This window comes from Quercus robur, chromosome 10 (genome assembly GCF_932294415.1).
Source record: "Quercus robur chromosome 10, dhQueRobu3.1, whole genome shotgun sequence".
Lineage (NCBI taxonomy): Eukaryota > Viridiplantae > Streptophyta > Magnoliopsida > Fagales > Fagaceae > Quercus > Quercus robur.
Window position 1 is genome coordinate 19,357,607 of NC_065543.1, and position 17,820 is coordinate 19,375,426.

The following is a 17,820-nucleotide window of genomic DNA, read 5'->3' on the forward strand; positions in this document are numbered from 1 at the left end:
GCAACAAGCCCGGGATCGAGCCCTAGCATTTCATTGTAATCCTAAGCAAAAACGTCTTTGAATTCTTTCAACAACAGTATGAGTTCTGACTTCTCCTTTTCTATCAAGCCTGCACTAATTGAGATAGGCCTTGGTTCTCGCGAGTCAGACCCTAAGTCAACTTCTTCCAACTCTTCCTCTGCCATAACCTGGATGTCCTTTTCTGCCGCAACTGCCTCATCCTTCTCTTCTTCTTTTCCTAAACTTCCTTCAGCAATGCAACATGCCAAACTCTCGTGTTGCCCTTTTTGGGTGGACCCACTTGCAACTCACCCGTGGGCCTCACGCTTCATAATTTATACACAATCCTGCCATCAAGGCCTCGGACCTTGATGCACTGAGGTATCTCGTCTGGCACTGAGGTATCTTGTCTGGCTCTGCGGCAAGCGCTTCTTTTCTTTTCTTCTTTCGCGCCAATAGCTCTCTTAAGTTGGGTTCTGGATCATCTTGAACATCTTCCCACCTAGGCATAAAGGTGCCTCGTGGCTTTGACACCAAATTTTCCCCAGATAGAGCACATTGGTCATAAAACATGGTTTCCACCAAGTGGGCTTCTGCCTGCTCGAACGACGAGGGGTTTGCAACTATGCGTATCATCCTTCCATTCAATCTTCCTTTCACACATTGGTGGTAGGTGGATGGGACTAGTCGGTGCTTGTGTAACCAGGGTCTTCTCAAAAGCACATGGTAAGATACTTCTGTTCTGACCACATGGAAACGAGGTAAGGAGGCTATAGGGCCTACTTTCAACCATAACTGAATGTGGCCTGCGGTGTACTCACCTCTTCCACCGAACCCCATTACTTCCATCGGGCATCCTTGGATCTTTCTTTCTGAAATTCCTGCGGCTTGTAAGGTGCTCAACGGAATGAGGTTTACGGAAGCACCCGTATCCACCAGGGCCCTTTTGATGGGGATTTGATTTATAGATGCTGCTAAATAGAGAGCTCCTATGATCTGGGTGCCTCACCTCCATATCCTCACTGCTAAACGTGATTTCTGTTGATTCCTGCAGGAGGGCCTGTCTTCTGGCATCTCTGCTGACAGGCATTCCACTCCTGCCTCGGAGGCGATGCTTACGAAAGCCTCCGTGGCTATTTTTCTTTCTTTTGCTGTAAGTCCCAACTGGTCAAATAGATTTTTGAACTTGGTACTCTGCTGAAGAGTGGTAATTGCCGCGACAGTCAGGGCCAAGTTTTCTTCCTCGTCTTCTCCTGGGTCTGCACATAGCACCACTGCTACTACATCCTTTCCCTTGTGGTTTGGGAGTGGATTTCTTTGGACTTCCTGCTGGGTTAGCCCTAATGTGCCTTCTTTAATCCTGCGGTGCATTAGCCTGCGGAGCGCCCAGCATTCTGCGGTGGGATGTTTTACATAGTTGTGCAAGCGGCAGAAGCAAGGATCCCTCCTTTCTTCCTCCGTGGGCTCTCTAGAAACCTGGTTGGGTTTAAAGATCCCGTCCGCTATCCATTTGTCAAGTAGCACATCCAGCTCCTTAGGAGTACATGGTAAGGGTGGGGGCGTATCATACTCCCTCCCTTCTGTTTTCCTTCTCTGATTTCTAGTGGACACTGCCATAGCCTGCAGGGCGTTTCTCTTGTCTGAACTGAGTTTCACGGACTGGGCCGTCTTTCTAGCTTTTTGCAATAGCTGTGCGAACTGGGAAATCTCCAGATTCACCAAGACAGCTCTAAATTCCCGAATCATATTGGTCATGCACATTTCTACTAACGTCCTTTCTTCACAGTGGTCGTAGCAATCAAGTGCTATGTCCCTAAATCGTTTGATGTATTCCATCAGATCCTCTCCATTCCTTTGCTTGGTCGCTTGTAGAGTTGCAAGCGTTACTGTTTCTTCCCCGTGAAAGTATTTAGTGCAAAATACATCCACCATGTCATCCCAGGTTGGGATTGATCCTGGTTTTAAGCTAATGTACTAGGTGTATGCCCGGTCGCACAATGACTTTGAAAACTCCCGCAGACATAAGTCCTCGTCTGCTGCGTAAGGGCCAAGGGTGTCAATAAATTTGCTCACGTGCCCTACTGCACTTCCCTTCCTGCCATCGTACTGGGCAAAGGCCCTTGGTTCATACCTCTCGAGGTACCGTTTGCTGAGTACTTTTAGAGGATAGGGAGGTCTTCGTGCGTAAAACCTCTCCTTTGGTGTTCTGGCTCTCTCTTGCTCCAAGAGAGCCACTACTTCAGCCATGGTAATAAAACGCTGTTCTGTGTTCCGTGGGACACCTCCTACCAGTGTCTCTTCTCTGTCTACCGCATGATCCGGGTCATGCTGGCTGCCTTTCTCTTTTGTTTTGTCTACCTTCAGTTGACGGATCTCTTCCATCATTTGTTGCTGCGAGTGTTGTAATGATTGCAATACTTCGATGAAGGTGTTGACATTGTCCGCGAGGACTCTTGTCTAAGGCTAAGGATCAGCCCCCGTTCTGTTGGCACCTTCTGTTTAGTTAAGTTGCTGTTGGTGAGGCGTTGTTGGCCTGGATTCTGCTTGTGAGGGTACGGCACTCATATTCCATGTCGTCCTGGACTTTGGTGGCATCGTTTGCGAGGGGCTCTGTTTTCTTTTCCTTTCCTTTGCCTCTGTCTGCTTCCTAACTCCCCAGTGAAGTCGCCAATTTAATGTAGGGGCCTTTTTTGTGTATTGTATGTTAGGCTGGGCTACTTCCTGCGGTAATGGGCCCGAATGTTTCTGAGTAAGGAAGTTGGGGCCGGTCCAATTGTAACTCAGCTTAGGCCGGTTTGTGCACAAACTTATGCCTTGTCTGCCAGGAGTAAGCTTACGGCAAGTGGAACTGTTTCAGACGAGTTACGACAGGCAGATATAATAATAACCAAAACAAAGTATTCTGACTATTTAAATAAATGGCTATGTAATCCCTACTTATAAAGCATGATTACAATCATGATAATGTCATTCACAGAGAAAGTAAATCAGAAAGAAAATAATACGAACTAATCAAATGAGCATAAATCAAGTTTTAAGTTTAGTCTGCCGAAGCAAAACCAAAGAGGGGAGAACGCCTCTTCTCAATGCAAATAATCTCCAGGAAAAAGATCCTACCATGAGGATTAATGGCTTTGAGGGAGTTGGACCTGAATGGTTATTGCCCAAAAGAGGTCCTTGATACGTTTTGGCTTCTCAATGCAAATAATCTCCAGGAAAAAGATCCTACCATGAGGATTAATGGCTTTGAGGGAGTTGGACCTGAATGGTTATTGCCCAAAAGAGGTCCTTGATACGTTTTGGAAGAGAGTAGGATTTGAAGGGGGAGAGAGGGAAACCGATCTACTGGTGCATGCCCATTGTATTACCTCTCATTTTTCCTTAATTTTCTCTCTTTTCTTCTCTGTTTTCTTTCTTATCTTTTTTCTCTTCTTTTTACTCTGTTTTTCTTTTTACTCCCAGAATGCTCTGTTTTTCGGTCCTCCTCTCAGGGCACGGCAAGGGCCCTTTTATAGTGCCTGCCGTGACCAATCTTTTACCATTTTGCCTCTTAACTGCCTTTGTCTGGTTTGGGCATACTTGCTGACCACCAACTCTGTGCGACATTCACCCTTGCCAGACAAAGGCAGGTTTGTTTCGTTCCTCAGTCTACCGTAGCACTTCTTTCCTGCCACGATATAAATGCTTTCTCTCTCTTTCCCTCAAGGCATGCACCCAACGGTTCCCCCTCAAACTTGCCTCTTTTGGGTGGTCTATCATTCTAGCAGGACGTACCTCCCAAAAGGGCTTGGGCAGGAGCCGCAAAATAGATCTTTTCCCTTCTCCCCACCACCAAACCATACCCCCTTTACCTCTTACCTCTGGCCCATGGCCCCACCACGTCCTATATTGGCTGGGTACAGACTGGTGGTGCCTGGGCCTTACGCGTGCTTCCCTTTCAAATATATCCAAGAGTCTGCCTGCTGCTCTTGCGTTTGCCGTGATTTGGAGACTCTCCGTCTGTGTTTTCTGACCTTTTATGTGGGCTTTTCTTTGGTTTCCCGCTCCATTCAGAAGCTGGGCTTTGTATGGTGATAGGCCTTACATTTCTTTGGTCCACTCTTGATTTTCTTTATTTCCTGCAATGTTGAACTGTTACTCCTGCCGTAATAACTTAATTCTGCTGGACCTCTTTTGCGCCAGTCGCTTATTCCTTTTCTCAGTGGCTTGTCACGAGCACTGTTTTGCTTTTACTTATGGGCTCTTATGTCCCTTTGGGCTTTCCTTTGGGCATCCACGGCCCGATTGCTTTCTTTGGACTTCTTCGGCCCGTTTGCTAATTCTACACTCCCATGGGCTTTTTACTAACTTCATTGGGTTTCCTCGGCCCAATAACCTTATTCTTATCCTTGGGGTTCATGGACCTGCCATAAACCCCTTACTTTCTTAGTTTGCATTGCCTTGGGCCTGCAATGACCCTTTCTCACTTTTCTACCTCATACACTGCCCATGGGATGCTATTTCTTTCTTTCTTGGCTTCTTTGAGCCCGCTTGCCTCTTCAAGACTCATTTATTTATTTGTTGGGCCTGTGATCCATTATTCCTGCCGCTTGGGCCTAATGGGTTTTTGCTATCTATTTTGTCAATTCTTTGTTGCCCTCATTATTGGGCTTTCTTTCTGTCTGCCTGGGCTTCCACAAATGGCCCTCAACATTGATCAAAAGAAATGGTCAAAATAGTGAGCAAAGTTCATTTTTCAGCATCATTTTCAAAGCAATTTGAGCATTTTTGAATTGTGATTACTTCCAAACTATCAAAATAACTTCAATTACCTTTTGTAGATGTCAAGCTCACCATTGGGACTGGGAACTAAAGTTTATTAACTGGGTACAAAATGAGATGTTTACATATTCATAACATTTTCACAACAAATCCTAGGTGGGTAAGTTGTTATTGGTTCTAATTTGAATTTACCACTGAAATTACTTTTTTGCCTACTAATAACAACCACTAACAACCTATCATTTATGATTTGTTTTGAAAGTGTTGAGAAAATATAGTGGACATAGCATTTATAAATCCAAAAAAAAGAAAAGACGGTTGCTCTTTCCTCTCTCATATTTTTCGTCTTCCTTATACGCTTCTTCTTTCTCTACAATCCTCACTACTCTTAGCCTCTCTCCATCATTCTGTTTATAAGAAGAAGAACTATAAAATGCACGCCCCAGTACTTGTTCTCAGCAACTCTCTCTCTCTCTCTCTCTCTCTCTCTCTCTCTCTCTCTCTCTCTCTCTAGGTTATCATTTTTTGATTTTTCTAAAACAAATGAACAGAAGACTCTCTAAAACGCAAGATTGGTGTTGATGGCCATTTTGGAAGTCCAAGTGGAAAGGAGAAGCCCAGCAACGCGGACAGAAAAGAGTTGGTAAATGGATAGAAAATCCATTAAGCCCAAGCGGCAGGAATAATGGATCACAGGCCCATGAAATAAACAAATGGGCCTAAAGGAGGCAAATGTGTTTAAAGGAGCCCGGAAAGAGAAAAAAAAAAGAAGCAAACCATGGGCAGTATATGATGTGAAAAAGTGAGAAAGGGCCACGGCAAGCCCAAAGTAATTAAAGCAAAGAAAGTAAGGAGTTGATGGCTGTAGTAGGCCTTTTTGGTTATATCGGGCTGGGCTGCCTCCTACGGTACTGGGCTCAAATATTCTGATAAGGGAGTTGAGACCAGTCTAACTACAACTCAATTTGGTCCGGCTTGTGTACAAACTATGCCTCGTTCGCCAAGAGCGCGCTTACGGCAGGCAGAGCTGTTTTAGATGAGTTGTGGCAGGCAGATATGATAATAATAAGACAAAAGAAAGTGCTTTGACTTCTTAATTAAAGTGAGTAGATAATCCCTAATCAAGAAAAGATAATCACAGTTTAACAACAATTACTTTTTGTTGAGGGCCATTTGTGAGAATCTAGGTGGAAAGAAAGAAAGCCCAATAATAAGGGCAGCAAAGAATTGGCAAAGCAGACAGCAAAACCATTAGTCCCAAGCGGTAGGAATAATGGATCACAGGCCCAAGAAATAAACAAATGGGCCTTGAAGAGACAAGTGGGCTTAAAGAAGTTCGGAAAGAGAGAAATAGCATCCCATGGGCAGTGTATGAGGTAGAAAAGCGAGAAAAAGCCGCCGCAGGTCCAAAGTAATGCAAAGTAAGAAAGTAAGGGGTTTATGGCAGGCCCATAAACCCCAAGGATGAGAATAAGGTTATTGGGTCGGGGAAGTCCAATGAAGTTAGTAAAAGCCCATGGGAATGCAGAATTAGCAAAAGGGCCGAGGAAGCCCAAACGGGCCAAGGATGCCCAAAGGAAAGACAAAAGGGATATAGGAGCCCATAAATAAGAGCAAACCAATGGCCATGCCAAGCCACTGGGAGAAGGAATAAACGGCTGGCCTAAAAGAGGCCCAACAGGATTAAATCATTACAGTAGGAATAACAGAACGATATTGCAAGGAATGAGGGAAACCAAGGAGTGGGCCAAAGAAATGTAAGGCCCATCATCAAATAAAGCTCAGCTCTTGAGAGGAGCGGGAAAACAAAAAGTAGCCCACATAAGAGGTCAAAGAACACGAACGGTGAGCCTCCAAACCACGGCAGACGAATGGGCAGCAGACAGGTTTTCGACACATATGGAATGAAGGCATGCGCAAGGCCCAGGCACCACCAGCCTGTACCCAGCCAATACAGAGCATGGTGAGGTTAGGGGGTTAGAGATTTAGAGGGCATGGTTTGATGGTGGGGAGAGGGGAAAAATCTATTTTGAAGGTTCTGGCTCAGGCTCTTTTGGGGAGGTGTCCTGCTGGGATGGCTTACTACCCAAAAGAGGCAAGTTGAGTTGGAACCATTAGGTGCATGCCATGAGGGATAGGGAGAGAGAAATAACCCAGATCGTAGCAGGAAAAGGTGCCACGACAGACTAGCAAACAAAATACTCTTCTTTGTCTGGTGATGGGAGGGCGACACACAGACGGAACAGTGATGGTCAGCCAGTACACCCAGACCAGACAAAGGGAGTTAAGGGCTAAAACAGTAAAATCTGGTCACAGCAAACACTATAAAAGGAGGGTCTTGCCGTGAACAGAAATGAGGAATAACGGGAACTTTGACTAAAAGATAGAAAACTTAAAAAAGAAATAGCAAAGAAACGAGTGGGAAAGAAAAGAAAGAAAACCACAAGAAAGAAATAAAAAATGAGAATTAGAACGGTAGGCATGCACCGGTAGATTGGTCCTTTCTCTCTCTCATGAAATCCAGCTCTCTGTGAAAACCTCAAGAACATCTGTGCAGAAAAACCACTCAGGGCCGTTTCCCTCAGGGCAGTTAATCTCCACAGCAGGACCTTTTCTTGAGAGATTGACTGCGTTGAGAAGGAACATTCTTTCCTTTTTGTCTTTGCTCCCGCGGATTGGATTTTGATTGATTTCCCTAATATTCTGACTAACCCATGTGTATTAATATCCTCTGTTATGTTATTTCCCTTCCGCAAAGAAAACGATTAATATTTCTGTTGTAATTGAGTTCAAGGGCTGTTCGGTCATTTCCCCACTAAGTGGCTAGATATTTTTTGCTTATTTTATTATTATTATGTCTGTCTGCCACGATTTGCCTGAAACAGTTTTACTTGCCGTAAACACGTTCCTGGCAGACCTGGCCTAGTTTGCACACAAGCCAGACCAACTTGAACTGAAGCTGGACCGGTCCCAACTCTCTTATCTAGAAAACTTGGGCTTAGTGCAGCAGGAGACAGCCCAACACCACTAGCACAGCCCACCACCTTACACTTTTATAAAGAAAGTGAGGGAATAAGTGGGTAGTATATGGGTTAATCAAAAGAAGAAAGAAATCAAATTAAATCTGATCAGCAGGACCAAAACCAGAGAGGGAAGAACGCCTCTTCTTAAAGTGAATAATCTCCCAGGGAAATCCTGTCGTGGAAATTAATCACTTTGAGGGAAACGGATCTAAATGGTTGGTGCACAAGGGAACTCTTTGTTTCTGGCAGAGCGGGACTTTTAGAGGGAGAGAGGGAATCAACCTATTGGTGCATGCCTGCCGCTCTAACTCTCTATCTTTTTCTTTCCTTTTCTTCTAATATTCCCCTTTCTTATCTTTTTTTTTTTTTTTTTTTCTTTCTTCCTCTTTTTCTTAATACTTGTTTTCTATTTCCTGGTTTTCAAATTCCTATGTCGTGGTGCTGGTTCTTGTTTCCTATACATGGCAAGGGCCTCTTTTTATAGTGTCTGCCGTGATCGGATTTTACCATTTTAGCCCTTAACCACCTTTGTTTGGTCTAGGTATACTTGCCAACCACCACTGGTCCGTCTGTGTGCCACTCCCTATCACTAGACAAAAGAAAACTATTTTGTTTGTTTGTCTGCCTTGGCACCCTTCCCTACTATGGTTGTGGGTGGCTTCTCTCTCCGTATCCCTCATGACATGCACCTAGTGGTTCCAACTCAGTTTTACTTCTTTTGGGTGGTATGTCATCCCAGCAGGACACTTCCCCTAAAAGACCCCAATCAGGAATCTCAAAATAGGTTTTTCCCCTCTCCCTACTGCCAACCATGCCCTCTTACCTCTGACCCATGACCTCACCGTGTCCTGTATTGGTTGGGTACAAGCTGGTGAGGTCTGGGCCTTATGCGTGCCTCTCTTCCATGTATGTCTAAAATCTGCCTGCTGCTCATACTCTTTCTGTTTTTGACATGGTGGATGTATTTTACACTAAGTATTTCCACGGAGAGGAAACGGTAACGCTCGCAACCCTGCAAGCGACCAAGCAAAGGAATGGCGAGGATTTGATGGAATACATCAAGCGGTTCAGGGACATAGCACTTGACTGCCACGACCATTGTGAAGAAAGGACCTTAGTAGAAATGTGCATGACTAACATGATTCGGGAATTCAAAGCTGTCCTGGAAAATCTAGAAATTTCCCAGTTTGCACAGTTGTTGCAGAAAGCAAGGAAGACGGCTCAGTCCATAAAACCCAGTTCAGACAAAAGAAACACCCCGCAGGCTATGGTGGTGTCCACTGGAGAGCGGAGAAGGAAAACAGTAGGGAAGAAGTATGATACGCCCTCACCCATACCATGTACTCCTAAGGAGCTAGATGTGCTGCTAGACAAATGGATAGTAGACGGGATCTTTAAACCCAATCAGGTTCCTAGAGAGCCCACGGAGGAAGAAAGAAGAGATCCTCGCTTCTGCCGCCTGCACAACTATGTACAACATCCCACCGTAGAATGCTGGGCGCTTCGCAGGTTGGTGCACCGCAAGATTAAAGAAGGCACATTGGAGTTAACCCAGCAGGAAGTCCAAAGAAACCCACTCCTGAACCACAAGGGAAATGGTATAGCCGCAGTGGTAATATGCGCAGACCCGGGAGAGGACGAGGAAGAGAATTTGGCCCTGCTTGTGGCGGCGATTACCACTTTACAGCAGAGTGCCAAGTTCAAAAATTTATTTAACCATTTGGGACTCACAGCAAAGGAAAGAAAGATAGCCACGGAGGCTTTGGTGAGTATCGCCTCCGGGGCAGGGGTAGAGTGCTTGTCAGTAGAAATGCCAGAAGACAGAGCCCTCCTACAGGAATCGACAGAGATCACATTCAGTAGTAAGGATATAGAGGTGGGACACCTGGATCACAGGAGGCCTCTCTCTTTAGCAGCATCCATAAATCAAATCCCCATTAAGAGGGCCTTGGTAGATACAGGTGCTTCCGTAAACCTCATTCCGTTGAGCATCCTGCAAGCAGCAGGAATTTCAGAAAGAAAGATCCAAGGATGCCCGATGGAAGTAACGGGGTTCGGGGGAAGAGGCGAGTACATCGCAGGCCACATTCAGTTGTGGTTGAAAGTAGGTCCTATAGCTTCTTTAGCTCATTTCCATCTGGTCAGAATGGAAGTATCTTATCATGTACTCTTGGGAAGGCCCTGGCTACACAAACATCGACTGGTCCCATCCACTTACCACCAATGTGTGAAAGGAAGATTGAATGGCAGGATGATACGTATAGCTGCAAACCCCTCGCCATTCGAGCAAGCAGAAGCTCACTTAGTAGAAACCATGTTTTACGACCAATGGACTCCATCTGGGGAAACTCGGTTTCAAAGCCACGAGGTACCTTCGTGCCTATGTGGGAAGATGTCCAAAATGACCTAAAACCCGATCTAAGGGAGCTACTGGCGCGAAAGAAGAAAAGAAAAGAAGCGCCTGCCACAGAACTAGACGACACACCCCAGTGCATCAGGGTCCGAGGCCTTGATGGCAGGATTGTGTATAAGTTATGAAGGCGCGTGGGGCCCACGAGTGAGATGCAAGCGGGCCCCACCCAAAAAGGGCAACACGGGAGTTTGGCGTGTTGCGTCGCTCAAGAAAGTTTGGGAAAGGAAGAAGAGAAGGATGGGGAAGTTACGGCAGAAAAGGACACACAGATTGTGGCAGAGGAAGAATTGAAAGAAGTTGACCTAGGGTCTGATTCACAAGAATCAAGGCCTATCTCAATTAGTGCAAGCCTGACAGAAAAGGAGAAGTCAAAACTGATACTACTGTTGAAAGAATTCAAAGACGTTTTCGCTTGGGACTATAGTGATATGCCAGGATTGGATCCCGGGTTAGTTACGCATATATTAAATGTAGACCCAGGGGCCAAGTCGGTGGCCCAGCCTGCCAGGATATTTTACATAGAAATAGAAGGGCAGATAGTCAAAGAGGTGCAGAAATTGCTGGCCACAGGATTCATCAAGCCTATTCAGCATCCTCGCTAGCTATCCAACATAGTACCAGTGAAGAAGAAGAACGGCCAGATAAGATGCTGTGTAGATTTCAGAAATCTCAACAAAGCCTGTCCAAAGGACGAATTCCCATTGCCAAACATGGATTTACTAATAGATTCTGCGGTAGGAAGCGCCATGTTTTCATTCATGGATGGTTTCAGCGGATACAATCAGATCAGGATGGCACCAAAGGATGCAGAGAAAACTGCTTTCAGAACACCCATGGGCAATTTCTACTACATTGTGATGCCCTTCGGGTTAAAAAATGCAAGCGCAACTTATCAACAAGCAATGACGGCCATATTTCACGATATGATGCACCAGGAGCTAGAAGACTATGTGGATGACATAGTGATTAAATCAAGGAGGAGAGAAGAACACTTTTGCGTGTTAAAAAAGGTATTCAAAAGATGCAGAGTTTTTAAGTTAAGAATGAATCCCCTTAAATGCGCATTCGGAGTGTCCTCTGGGAAATTCCCTGGGTTTCCTGGTTCACAGCAAGGGCATAGACGTGGACCCGGCCAAAGCCACGACCATAGCAACTATGAGACCTCCGGCCACAGTAAAAGAGTTGAAGAGCTTCTTAGGAAAAGTCTCATATATCCGGAGATTCATCCCTGGATTGGCATCAATCACCATTGCCTTCACCAAGTTGCTCAAGAAGGGACAAAGTTTTGAGTAGGGGAAAGTGCAGCAGATGGCCTTCAAAAGGCTACAACAGATAATGATGAACCTCCCCACGGTGTAGGCCCCTATCCATAAAAGACCACTATTACTTTATTTGGCCACTAACTCGTATGCCATCGATGCACTAATTGCCCGGGAAGATGGAGGTGGTGTTGAGCAGCCAATATACTACATCAGCCATGCCTTAAAAGATGCAGAAACTCGTTACCCAAGGGTAGAGGGAGCATGCCTGGCCATTGTATACGCTTCGCAAAGGTTGCGTCACTATTTCTTAGCCTACGAAGTATGGCTGATGACTAAGTCCCATGTCATTAAAATTTTGTTACAACAATCGATCCTCTTCAGCAGAATATCCTAGTGGTTGCTACAATTATCACAATACGACTTGAGAATGGGGACACCTAGAGCGGTGAAAAGTCAAGCTATAGCAGATCTATTGGCACAGTTTCCAAGAGAGGAAGAATTCCCACTGGATGATGAAGTTCCAGGGGAAGTAGCCATGGCAGAAGAGGTTAGAGAACAATGGGTAATGAAATTCGATGGGTCTTTTACTACCCATTCCGGAGGGGTGGGAGTAGTTTTGTATCATGAAGAAGACAAGGCAGTGGCGCTGTCATTTAAGCTGGAATTTCCCTGTTCAAACAACACGGCAGAGTACGAAGCCTACCTAACCGGGCTTGCCACGGCTCTCGAAATGAGAGTCAAACATTTAAGGGTATTGGGAGATTCGAACCTAGTTGTCTGCCAGGCCAAGGGAAGCTTTTCCTTAAAGGAGCCTAGTCTAGCCTAGCCCCATATAGAGCGATGGCCCAGAGGATGGAAGAAAAATTTTCAACCTTCGAAATAGAGCATGCTCCGAGAAACGAAAACCGATTTGCGGATGCATTAGCCGCACTGGGGTTGCAAATAATCTTCAAAGGGGATAGCACCAGGATAGAAGTCAGCAAAAGGGAGGAATCCATCATTGAGGTGTTAAAGGAAAAGTTCCAGGAGGAACAGGGCAAAGGGGATTGGCGGATCCCTATAAAGGAAGTCTTGATAAAGGGAGACGATGTAGCAGAATTAAAGATACTAAAGGACTACGCCTTGGTAAGAGAGGAGTTGTATCGCAGGATGCCAGGTGGGGTCTTATCCAGATGCGTGAGGCAGGAAGAAGCCTAGAGAAAATTGAAAGAAATGCATGACAAGACTTGCGGGTCCTGTGGAGAAGTCAGTCTTTACCGCAGACTTTAGAGGGCAGGCTTCTATTGGCCAAGTATGGGTAAAGATGCAGATCAAGTCCAAACCCAGTGTGGGACCTGCTAGCTTGTGGTAGATAGGGAGGAAAGTTACACTGTATTCGTTAACGAGGATTGGAGGAGCCCTTTCATGCAGTACCTAACAGAAGGCATCCTGCCACAAAAGCATAGTGAAAGATACAAGTTTAAGAGGTTGGCAACACGTTACTTCTTGCATAACATGATCCTTTTCAAAAAAGGATATGATGGGGACCCTTTGAGGTGTTTGGGCCCTGAAGAAGCAAAAGAAATGATAAAAAGAAGTACATTCAGGGGAATGTGGTGAACACCAGGGGAAGGAAAAGCTTTACAGATGCCCGCTATAGATGGGCTACTACTACTGGCCAACCATGAAAAGAGATGCGGCAGAATTTGTAAAAAAGTGTCACAGTTGTCAAGTACAAGCCAACTTGATTTATACCCATCCGTAGGATTTACATAGCATGGTCACCCTATGGCCCTTCCACACTTGGGGGGCTAGATTTAGTAGGGCCAGTTAACCCACCATCACGTGGATACATATGGATATTAGTGGCTACAGAGTATTTTACTAAGTGGGTAGAAGCAGTGCCACTCCGTAACGTCACAGGAGGAGCGGTGGCAAATTTCATCAAAGAAAATATAATTGTAAGGTTTGGGGTGCCTTACAGGATCATCAGTGACAACGGCACACCATTTATCAATAGTGATGTAAGGAAGATGCTAGAGTTCTACCAAGTCAAGTACCACCGGTCATCACCTTATTACCCTCAAGGGAATGGGCAAGCAGAGGCAACAAACAAAACTCTCATAAAGATCATCAGTAAAATGAGTCAAGAGTATACGGGAGGATGGACGACACACCTGCCAGATGCTCTCTGGGCTTATAGAAAATCACCAAAGTCAGCCACGGGCTTTTCACCCTTTTCCTTAATCTACGGAACTGAGGTAGTAAGCCCAGTAGAAATAATGACACCATCCTTGAGGGTCATGCAGACGCGAGAAAAGGAAAAGGAAGAAAAAGTCTTTGTGGCAGAAAGGTGCGAAGACCTAGAAGGGCTTGATGGAAAGAGAGAAAAGGCCCAGGAATGCAGCCGAAGATACAGACAAAAGATGACTGAAGCCTACGGCAGGATGACCAAGGAAAGAGTGTTCGCAGAAGAACAACTTGTGCTAAAGGTGGCAGACTATGTCAGGCAAGGCCTGGCAGGACCATCTAAGTTTGCACCAAAGTGGGAGGGACCCCTTGTGATAAGGGAAGCACATCAAAGTGGGTATTATCGCCTAACTCAAATGGATGGCAGGGACTTAATGGATCCCATCAATGGGAAATGGCTGAAACGTTATTATGCTTAGGGAAAAGAGTTATGTGGTTGTCCCTTTCTTTTGTTAAAAAAAAAAACTTTTATGTTTCCTTCACTTCTTTTTTTATTCCTCCAAGTGATTATGTCATAGAAAAAAAAAAATTGTAACATGCTTTCATGAATATGTAATAAAAAAGTACGAAGTATTAGCACCATGTCATAGCAATAGTAAAAGTAGTAGCAAAGTGTAGTATCATGATTACAAACCCAAACTGTGGCAAACACACGCCAAATAAATACTATAGGAAACATATAAGTGTTCTGGGCGACATAACAAAAACAGGAAAGCAAAGAAAAAGGGAAGGGAACTGCGTCATCATCAATGGAGTCCGGAAATGAGAGTCTAGTCTCTAAAACGACTAGGCCCACCAACGCCAAAAAGAAGGCGCTCGCGACGACCTTTCAAATCCGCCACCTCTTTCTTCAAAATCTCGATACGGGCATTTATAACATCAACGGCTAGCTGAACTCTCCTTATAAAAAGGGCTCGGGCAACCTCACGGAGGTGATCTAGAACAAACTCCACAGCAAAACCCACGCTGATAAGCTCCTAAATCACGACCCTCCACTGCAGGATCCTCTCGGCAGAGACAGAATCAACAAAGCTGTGCTCAATGTCGTTCAGCACGCATCCTAACATCTTCAAGAAATGCTCCTTAGCAGAACGGCCAAGACAGAATTCTTGCATAAAATTGCCACGGCTGCTGTAGATCATCACCAAGTGAGAAACGCAATCCTCGGGAACTCGGAAACCATAAAAATCCACGTAAGGAGGACCAGAGGCCCAGAAGTCTGTCGGGCCAAGGTCATAAATCTCTGACTGGTCAAAGGGGGCAAAAAAGGTTGCAACATCATTCGCAGGGTCTGGGACGGTGGTGGAACTGCTACCCACCTCAAATTGAGAAGGGGCAATGGGAAGCGGACCTATAAAGGAAAAACGCAAGGCAAAATGAGAAGCCATGGTCTGGGAAGAGAAGATTTACCAAAAAAAAGAAAAGAATATAATAAAAGGGAAAGGAAACTTGCCAAAGCTACCAGAAATGGGGGCTACGGGTGTAGCGGAAACAAGTACTGTAGGTACAGCAGAAGCAGGTGCAGTAGGTACGGCTGAAAAAGGGTGCTGAAGGTGCGACAGGAACGGGCGCTACAGGTATGGCAGGAGCAAGCATTCCTATGCCTGCTGTGATTCCTGACCCCTCAAAAGTCTCTGCAAGTAGGGAGATAGGCGTACAAATGAAACGCAAGTACACATAAAATAAAAAAAATAAAAAAATAAAAAAATAAAAAAAAAAAAAGAGAAGAGGGAGAAAAGATACGTACCCATAAAGTCAGGCTCAGTTGAAGCACTCTCCTCTTCGTCAGAATCAGAAATCCTTTTCTTCATGATAGGCGCATCATCGGGATCCTCAAGAATGTCATCAGACCCCTCAAAGGATAAGTCCATATCAGGACCACGTGTAGCGGAACCGGGAATGGAGGAAGGAGTAACAACAAGAGAAGCACCGCCCTTTGCAGCCTGGGAGATAATTGCAAAGGGGTCACTGGTGGAAATAACAAGCGGCAGAACAGAGGGAGCGGTCTTGGTCTGAACAGCAGTAGGAGAAATGGCTCTCTCTAGAGGAGCGGGTGTCTCGGCGGGCAGAGGTGTGGTCTCACTAGCCCCTTCGGTATGAGTACCCTCTTCTCTAGGTACCGGCTCGGCAGAAGGGGTGGGAGCTTTGGCAGGAGCCTTATGTGCAGTAGTAGAGGGAGCGGGTGTTGCAAATACCACATCGGCCCCATTGAAAAAGCCTTCCATGGGTACACCCATGGAGGCGGAAATCTCCTCGGCAGTAAGGCAATATACGGATAGAGGTTCAGGTTCCTCCTAAAAAGAAAAAGGGGAAGAAGGTGAATATAAATACTGATGTGAAGACCAAAGGAGTTATCAACCATGTGAGGCAAACAAAAGACATATAGCAGAGGGAACACATGCAAAAAAAAAAAAAAAGTGAAGAAAAGAGACATACCTCAGATTCGGGCTCATCAAGCAGAATAGGGCGGGTAACTGACAAGTCCTCCTTATGCTTAGACTAAAAGAAAGGAGGAAAAGGAAATTAATAAGGTTAGCCGCAAGAAAGTTAAGAGGTAGTTTCTAATAAAAAAAAAGGGGGAGGGGAGATGACTTACCTTCCGCTCAGCAGCAGACACAGGATGAGGGATTGTCTTTCTTTTGCTGCCTCGGGTTTTGCTGGCCAGGGAAGCGCCTGTAGGGGGCAGTGGGGTGGCAGGCTTGGATTTGCCGGCAGATTTAAGCTTGGCAGGAGCTTTCTTACTCTGTACAGAGATATTTGTTACTTTGACCTTTTTCTCCCAACCGGGAAGATAATTGCCAGCATGCCAGTACTATCTCTCTTTCTCTGCATCCCATTCGAAGATGGCTGACTGGTTCTGTCTCTTAGCATACACCAAAACAGATTTGGAAGGGAGAAGCAAGCGAGGGTTAACCGAGATGACCATACCAAGCCCATCAGGGGGAATAAGAGAGAAGCCGCGGCTATCCACTAGCTCATCCATGAATGTAGTCATCACCGCTTGCCAATAACCATGCATGAGAGGAGTACAAAGGCCCTCCCTTAGTGAACAGGGAACTGTAATGGCACTAAAGCGTTGCCTCCAAAATTCAAAGGCAGTATGCTGCAGAAAAGGGCGAACTGAAGTAGGAGATTCCATAAGGAAGGAAATGTCATCGGGGATATCTTGATCTAACCTAAACTGCCTTCTTACTCGGTTAACAGGATAGTGAACAAACCTAATACCCTCGTCGGCTAAGTAAGGCAGCCATCCGGCATTAGTGGCCGCCAGAGAAGTGATCCCCGTTTCATCAAAACCAGCCAAGGGGGTAGTAGTCCTAATAGTATCAACAAATGAACCCATGGCAGAATCTATGCATGTATAATTTGCACCCAAATTTCTAAATGCCCTCCAAGAAAACCCGACACCCTCATCAAAAGACTCAACAACAGAATAACCAATGGGCTTCAAGCCAGACCAACGGTAAGCAAGCGGAAAATCAGACTTAAACCTACCACAAAAGTCAGTAATTATCCTCGGACATGTTTGGTACTTATCTCTAGCAAAACGAGTAGGTCTACACTTTGCTAAGTATTGAGCAGAACGCTCAAATAACAATTGCTGCAGTATGGTACAGTGGACGGAAGAGGTAACTATATGGCAGGATCCCGCCTGACTCTCGTCACTACGCAGGATGTTTAATTGGACATACAAATGCCCCAAGAACATGGGGGCCAATGGCAAGCTCACCCCAGCAGATATTTTGATGGCTAAACGAAAGTACAAAGGCTTTATGGCATAGTGGGGGTGGGACCCAAAACAAATTTACAAAACCAAAATGCAACAAAAGCCGCGTGGCGAGCAGCTACAGAAAACTTAGAAGAAGAACTAACCCAGTATGACAGTTTGGCATTTCCGGCCATCCTTTTCCTCAGTTCGGCCTCAATAACCTCTTCTTCCGGAGAAAACTCTAGAGTGGCAGGATCGGCATCACCAAGAATAGGCAGAAGTAACTGATTGGCCACATCTTCAAGGGTAATGGTGAGTTCACCGCACGAGAAAAAGAAGGTGTGGATGGTGGTACACCACCGTCGGATCAAATGTCGGAGGTTGTAGAGGTCCCGGAAGTTCGACAGGCAGCGAGATGAGATA

The 17,820-nt window shown here is 45.5% G+C and overlaps 2 protein-coding genes across 2 annotated transcripts; both read left to right on the top strand.

Annotated features, from left to right (window-relative positions):
* Positions 1 to 8,736: 8,736 nt before the first annotated feature.
* On the top strand, positions 8,737 to 10,194 carry LOC126703928 (uncharacterized). The gene has a single exon (XM_050402981.1). The coding sequence runs from the start codon at positions 8,737 to 8,739 to the stop codon at positions 10,192 to 10,194; it is 1,458 nt and encodes a 485-aa protein (XP_050258938.1).
* A 2,105-nt stretch (positions 10,195 to 12,299) lies between these two features.
* On the top strand, positions 12,300 to 14,107 carry LOC126703929 (uncharacterized). The gene is made up of 2 exons (XM_050402982.1): positions 12,300 to 12,584; positions 13,328 to 14,107. The coding sequence occupies exons 1-2, from the start codon at positions 12,300 to 12,302 to the stop codon at positions 14,105 to 14,107; spliced, it is 1,065 nt and encodes a 354-aa protein (XP_050258939.1).
* The last annotated feature ends 3,713 nt before the right edge of the window (positions 14,108 to 17,820 follow it).